General features: G+C 45.4%; 1 protein-coding gene across 1 annotated transcript in view; it reads left to right on the top strand.

Moving 5' to 3' along the window:
- The window catches only part of DOCK8 (dedicator of cytokinesis 8), a 246736-nt gene that overhangs the window by 179685 nt on the left and 59606 nt on the right, over positions 1–7445 (top strand). The window contains exons 26-27 of the mRNA XM_017543412.2: positions 5089–5244; positions 7063–7202. Coding sequence (XP_017398901.1) covers positions 5089–5244; positions 7063–7202 — 296 coding nt within the window. The remainder of the gene's footprint in view (positions 1–5088; positions 5245–7062; positions 7203–7445) is intronic.

Raw genomic sequence — 7445 nt, 5'->3', positions numbered from 1 at the left:
CACCTCCTCCACCATCACCACCTCCTCCATCAGCACCACCTCCACCATCACCACCTCCCACCACCACCACCATCACTACCACCTCCACCATCACCACTTCCCACCACCTGCATAATCACCACCACCTCCACCATGACCACCACCTCCACCACCACCACCTCCACCACCTCTACCATCACCACCTCCCACCACCACCACCATCACTACCACCTCCACCATCACTACCACCTCCACCATCACCACTTCCCACCACCTGCATAATCACCACCTCCTACCACCATCACTATATCCCACCACCTGCATAATCACCACCTCCCCCTCTGCACCATCACTGCCTCCCACCACCTTTACCATAACCATCTCCTCCACCATCACAACCTCCTCCATTATCACCACCTCCTTCACCATCACCACGACCTCCACCACCACCACATTCTTTACCATCACCATCTCCATGATCACTGCCTCCTCCATCACCACCATCTTCCCCATCACCACATCCCACCACCCGCATAATCACCACCTCCTCCATCTGCACCATCACTACCTCTCATCACCTCTACCATCAGCTCCTCCACCATCACCACCTCCCACCACCACCACCACTGTCACCACATCCCACCACCTGCATAACCACTGCCTCCTCCACCTGCACCATCACCACCTCTGTTAACATCATCTCGTCCACTATCACAGCGCCTTCCACCATCACACCTCCTACCACCTCTGCCATCACCACCTGCTCCACCATCACAACCTCCTCCACCCCCACCATCACCATCTTCTCTACCGTCACCACCACCCATCATTTCCACCATCATCACCATCACCACTGCCCACCTCTACCAATATTATTACCTTTCCTATCACCTCCAGAATCACCAGCTCCTCCAACATCACTCCCTCCTCCACCATTACCACCATTAGCTCCACCATGACCCCCTCCTTCACCTCCATCATCACTTTTTCCACCATCACCGTTGTTACCACCATTACCACCTCTCCCATCACCACCATTACCACCAGGTTCTTTATGGTTAGTCACTTAGTGACTTAGTGACTTGGAAAGACTTAAGTAAGTCTTTCCAATTTTATGGGTCTTAATTTCCTCAGTTTTAAAATAAGAAAGCTCCCCCTTAGGCGGTTTGAGGGATTTGAGGGCTAATCACGGAAAAGGATAGGACCATAAAAGGCAGTGACAGACAGCCAGCCTCAGTGTCTCACACCTGTAATCCCAGCACTTTGGGAGGCTGACGCGGGCAGCTCACGAGGTAAGGAGTTCGAGACCAGCCTGGCCAATATGGTGAAACCCCGTCTCTACTAGGGATGCAAGAATTGGCCTGGCACCCGTCTCCACTAGGGATGCAAGAATTGGCCAGGCATGGTGCCAGGCACCTGTAATCCCAGCTACTCGGGAGGTTAAGGAAGAATTGCATGAACCTGGCAGGCAGAGGCTACAGTGAGCCGATATCATGCCACTACACTCTAGCCTGGGCAACAGAGTGAAACTCTTCTCAAAAAAAAAAAAAGGCTGTGACCTACAAGCTTCGTTGAGCGGCACTTGGACAGGGTTACGTAAGGGCAGAAGTCCCTCCCAGCATGAGAGCAGCCATAGGCTTTCAGTGAGGAGGGCACCATTCAGAGGAGCAGGGCAGCTCCCAGGGGAGAAGAGGATTAGGGCGGAAGCTTACAGATCTAGGTGAGGCTGCTCCGTAGCACAGTGGGGAGTCCCTGAGCTCCAAGGGCGGTAGCAGCTTAGGGCTCTGTATCTGCAAGGCTCTATCTTATCAGTAGGAAACAGCTGTCCAGTGAGGCTTTTTAGGGTCTGCAAAGTAGGCAGGCACTAAATGGATGAAAATCTGCTTATTTAGGCTATTTTTAAAATGACTGGATATGGTAAAATGTGAGTTTGGTGTGAGCTAAGGAAATCAGCATCAGTCCACAGTGAAGAAATAAACAACCCAAGGGCTAATACATAGAGACAATCTTTGACTTATTTACATAACACCTCCCCTTCAAGAAAAGAAAAAGACATGACTTTTCTAAAGGAAGTCCTGTCATTAGCCATACCACCCTGAACACACCCAGTATCTTCTAAGGGAAGTCCTCATAAGGAAGCAGAATAATAAAAAGAATCCAAAGGAAACATCAGAAGTCCCCAAGCATCCCCATCCCATGTTCCCTGACCCCTGCCCTGCAGTGGATCTTCTGTCCCAGGACCCACCAGAATAGAATGACAGAGGGACACTTCACTCCTCCTTGCCCTCCCTATTCTGTATTTAGGGTTTCAGGTTAGTCTCTTTTCAAAACTTTAAGTTGAATATATGAAAGAGATCCTAGATGACTACTGCAGACCCAGGCCTAGCTACTCGCATGCAGGCAGCCTTCATTCCCAACAGGGAAGTAAGGCAATCCAAGGTGGACGTCAGCCTGCCCTGCAAAACTTGTTTTTATTTTCTCTTTCCCTTTCCTTTCTTTTTTCCCTTGCTTGCTATCTTTCTCCTTCAATTCTTTCCTTTTCTTTTAGTTCCCGGTTCTTTTTTTCTTCCTCTCCTTGATTCAAGTGCCAAAGATCCCTAGACCAGGAGTCAAGATGCCTGTGTGCTGATTCCAGGGACACCATTAACCACTCCTGTGACTGGGAGCTCAGCCTTTGAGGCAGTCATTTCCTCATCTGCAAAATTAAAAAATAAAAACTAGACTGGATTAGATTTATTCAGGTCTTGACCTACTGATTTTGTGGTCTATGTCTGCTGGTGACATCCACAGATGTTACTTAGCACCATTAGTGGCAGTTATGCCTCCAAAGGTCACTGACCCCATTCACGGTGATTTAATTCGCCTATCCCAGCTCTCTAGATACAGGATGATCTTCATACCTGAAGCAAGTTGTATTCTTCCAAAGTCGTCGGACTTTATCATTTTGCATAACCTATTATGTTTTCTGCCATCTAAAGACTTTGTAGCAATAGATACAACCTTAGTCTTTTTGAATAGTCACTAGCAATAGACAAATTCATCTCCTGAATTACTCTCTGTCGCTTACAATGTGCCACTAAGTTAACACCCATGCCTTGGGTAAGGGCACTGTGGGTCTCAATCTTTGGAGAGGATGTTTTTGGAATGTACCTTACTCCTGTTTTCTAAACACCATTCAAATTATTTTTGAAATGCCTATTTTTTTTTTTTTTTTTTTGAGATGGAGTCTTGCTCTATTGCACAGGCCAGAGTGCAGTGAAGCAATTTTGGTTCACTGCAAACTGTGCCTCCTGGGTTCAAGCAATTCTCCTGCCTCAGCCTCCCAAGTAGCTGGGATTACAGGCACCCACAACCATGTGCAGCTAATTTTTGTATTTTTAGTAGAGACAGGGTTTCGCCATCTTGGCCAGACTGGTCTTGAACCCCTGGCCTGTGATTCGCCCACCTCAGTCTCCCAAAGTGCTGAGGTTACAGGTGCGAGCCACCACACCCAGCCTGAAATGTCTATCTTTAATGTTGTCTCAAAGGACCTATGGAAGATACCCATAGCAAGGCTTTCTTTTAAGTGCAGATGTCTTTGTGCTTTCAAGTTCTGATAGCTGGCTTGACCCAACAACTGTTAATGAGTAACCTAAGTGACAGGCACATGACCAGGTTCTAATCCCATCAGTGTGCTGCTGGCCCCATTGGTCCCAAGTCAGCCAGGAGTGCACATCTAAAGGATATGGGATCTGGTAACTGTGCTTACACAGAAGTCGTATGTTTTAGTTTTAAAATAATATGTAATGGCATTTACTTGCTTTCAGTGGATGTCTAACTACGAATCAATTCTATAGGCAATATGTCCCACAACACAACGGCTTCTTGTAAAAAGGCTGAAAATATGTACTCCTTTAAATTATATTGTTTAACCTGTAATCCCAGCACTTTGGGAGACCAAGGCGGCGGATCACCTGAGGCCAGGAGTTCAAGACTAGACTGGCAAACATGGCTAAACCCCATCTCTACTAAAAATACAAAAAATTAGCCAGGCATGTTGGTGCGTGTCTGTAATCCCAGCTATTCTCCTGCCTCAGCAGGAGAATCGCTTGAACCCAGGAGGCGGAGGTTGCAGTGAGCTGAGATCATGCCACAGCACTATAGCCTGGGCTAGAGAGCAAGACTCTGTCTCAAAAAACAAAACAAAACAAAAAAAACCCAAAATTATATTGTTTAGAAAATTGCTCTAGAAGTGAGTGAAGAGAAGGCATGTCCATCACAAAGATGGTGCTTCATATGTCTGTGCTGCCATTGGCGGTGATGATGATGAAATACTGAAGGCTCAAGGTGCATCAGCACCCCTTCCTTCCTCTGCTTTGCCTTTAGAGGAGCTGCCTCTGAGTCTGGGTCTTTCAGCTGTTCAGCTTGCCTGGGGAAAGCAAGGGGCCTCTTCCAGACTGTCACCTTTGTCTGCTTTTCATTGCTTGCTTCATGGTTTATTTTTTAAGGAAGATTTTTTCTAAAAAGCCTTCTAGCTTTCTTTCTCTTTCTTTTCCATTTCATCCTCTCTTACTCTGGGACAAGCTTCTTGAGTTTTTTGCAGGTACCATGTACTTTCCTAAGCAGTTGGATGCCTTTCTCTAGGGAACTGGTTCTATAACTTTCCAATGGAGACTTTAATTAGAAACTATGAAAGAACACTTATAGCATAAAAGTCACCTAGTCATATTCCATTAGTTTCATACAGGCTCATGTGAGGTCAACTCTTTTCATTTAGTTTCTCAAACACAGTAGAGTTTTTGTAAAATTAATTATGTTACACTGAAGAGATAGCTTGAGATTTTCAGCACAGGTTTGCCATGGTATTAAAGATTTGAGAAAGTGGAGATCAAGATAAGAATCCTCATTTTGGACAGCTTTTAGGCTAGAATCACTAAGAGAAACAGTAATGAATGTAAATGTATTAGACCTCCCTGTAATGCAGAATTTACCATCTGTTGCGCTATCCCATTAGTTTTTATTAAATTGATTGCCTTAATCTGGAGAGAAAGGATATTTTTGTGTCTGCTAACTTCAACTCCACTTACCTTACAATAAATGTTTCATTCCTCTTTTCATTTTTCTTCCCAGCTGTCAGCCAAGCTCAATAACCTTCCAATGCTCATTTCCATGAGGCTGGAGTTCCTGCGAATCCTCTGTAGCCATGAACATTACCTCAATCTGAACCTTTTCTTTATGAATGCTGATACTGCTCCAACATCTCCCTGTCCTTCCATATCTTCTCAGGTAATAACAAAAATTATTTAACTAAAAGAATTATTCAAGCTACTTCATTTAACTAGCCCAGTTTAATCGTGTATTTTCTATAAAGGTTAGTCTTATTAATTTGATGAAAAATAAAACTATTCAAACTATTCAAACCAGATCAAGTATGCTACCCTGAAGTTACACCACTAGCTAATAGTTTACAAGCAAAGTAATTGGTTTCTCCCCAGGCTCAAGGGTCCCTGATCAGGTTAAATAAAGCAAAGAATCCATAAGCCCTATGAAATTTAGAAACTCATAGAAAAGTCTCAGATCTTTCTTTGTCTGACATTAGCCAATTATTATGCAGATACAGGATTCCAGAGTAAATAAGTTTTGGAAACCAAACTTTCTTTCCAGTAGGCGCTCTAAGAGTCTGACTTGTTCCTGTCAATTGTAAATGCACAAGAAGTAGAAGAGGAAATGGGAGAAGGTGTCCATGATAAGCAGTGATTCCCAAAGTGATTTGACATGGAAACCCCACGCCACCTCATACATTTTTCAAAGGGCTAGTGTTCTCTGGAATAACTTTAGGAACATGCTGTTTGATAGTCACATTCCATTTATAGGGAACACAGTAGCTCAGAGCATCAGGCGAAAATCCTTATTATTAGGTCGTATTTCTGTTGCATATTCCTTGATACTAGCACAAAAGTGAGGGCTTGTCTTACTAATTGAAAAAAAAAATCTTAGCCATGTTTGCCATATGGCATGACCCAGATATTACCTACATGACCATCTTACTGTGAACAGGGAAAGAGGTGACTCAGAGGCAGCAGTTCCAAATGTGTAAACTTTTTGCTCCATCCTGCCCAGCAGCTTATGTCTAAAAACTTCCCTGGACTAAGCTTGCCGTAGGTTCTTTTCCACCTTCCCCTCTGACTGCCCCAGGGAATGGCCAAACCCAGGGGCCAGGCTCACCGAACAGTGAAGGATTTCTAGAGACACTTTAGATGCTCTTAATGAAATATAAAGTGTGTTCCCAGGATACGAATACAGGACCGGAATTACCGAGGACCGGTGAATCTAACACTCCCCTGCCTGATATCACTTCTAGTTCCAGACCAGCAAAAGTCTGACAACATGCTTAAGCCAAATTTAGAATCATAGCTGAGGCCAGGCATGGTGGCTCACACCTGTAATCCCAGCACCTTAGGAGACAAATCGGGCAGATCACATGAGGCCAGGAGTTACCAGCCTGATCGCATGGTGAAAACTCACCTCTACTGAAAGTACAAAAATTAGTCAGGCGTGATGGTGCCCCTGTAATCCCAGCTATTTGGAAGGCTGAGGCATGAGAATTGCTTGAACCCAGGAGGCAGAGGTTGCAGTGAGCTGAGACCATGTCACTGCACTCCAGCCTGGGCAACAGAGTGAGACTCTGTCTTAAAAAAAAATTGTAGCTGAGTAAACAGGGCCTTAAACAAAGTGGGCAGTTGATTATAGAGGAATCGCCTGCTCCCAGCCACAGGACTGTGTGAGGTTCTTATTTCTCTGTCCAAATTTTATCCTAGGATTATCTTCAGCTTTCGATTTCAGGTGGGTAAGAGAGTGACACTCATTTTTCAACAGAGCCTGAGTGCTTCATCTTCATCTTTCCCGCTGGGCAGTCTTCCCTCTGTGGGAAAGGGAAAGCGAAGTAACCACTCTTGTCTGTTTCCTTATCTGCCATGAGCAGTACCTACCTGGCTGGGGAGGGCTCACACAGCCTGGCTGGGGCAAGGGCTCAGTAAACACTAGCCATGGCTATTTTCATTTCAGTTCTTGTGACTCATAAAATGGCTCCTTGCGTTTCCGTAGAACTCAAGCTCCTGCTCCAGTTTCCAGGACCAGAAGATCGCCAGCATGTTTGATCTGACTTCCGAGTACCGCCAGCAGCACTTCCTCACTGGGCTTCTCTTCACAGAACTGGCTGCTGCCTTGGATGCCGAAGGGGAAGGGTATGTTTTTGGCATTTAAAATGGAAGATGAGCTGGGCGCAGAGGCTCACGCCTGTAATCCCAGCACTTTGGGAGGCCAAGGCAGGCAGATCACAAGGTGAGGATGTCGAGACCATCCTGGCCAACATGGTGAAACCCTGTCTTTACTAAAATACAAAAAAATTAGCCTGGTGTGGTTGCACATGCCTGTAATATCAGCTACTCAGGAGGCTGAGGCAGGAGAATTGCTTGAACCCAGGAGGC

This window comes from Cebus imitator, unplaced genomic scaffold (assembly GCF_001604975.1).
Source record: "Cebus imitator isolate Cc_AM_T3 unplaced genomic scaffold, Cebus_imitator-1.0 Scaffold155, whole genome shotgun sequence".
NCBI classification, from domain to species: Eukaryota; Metazoa; Chordata; class Mammalia; order Primates; family Cebidae; genus Cebus; species Cebus imitator.
This window is presented reverse-complemented; position numbering and strand designations above follow the sequence as displayed.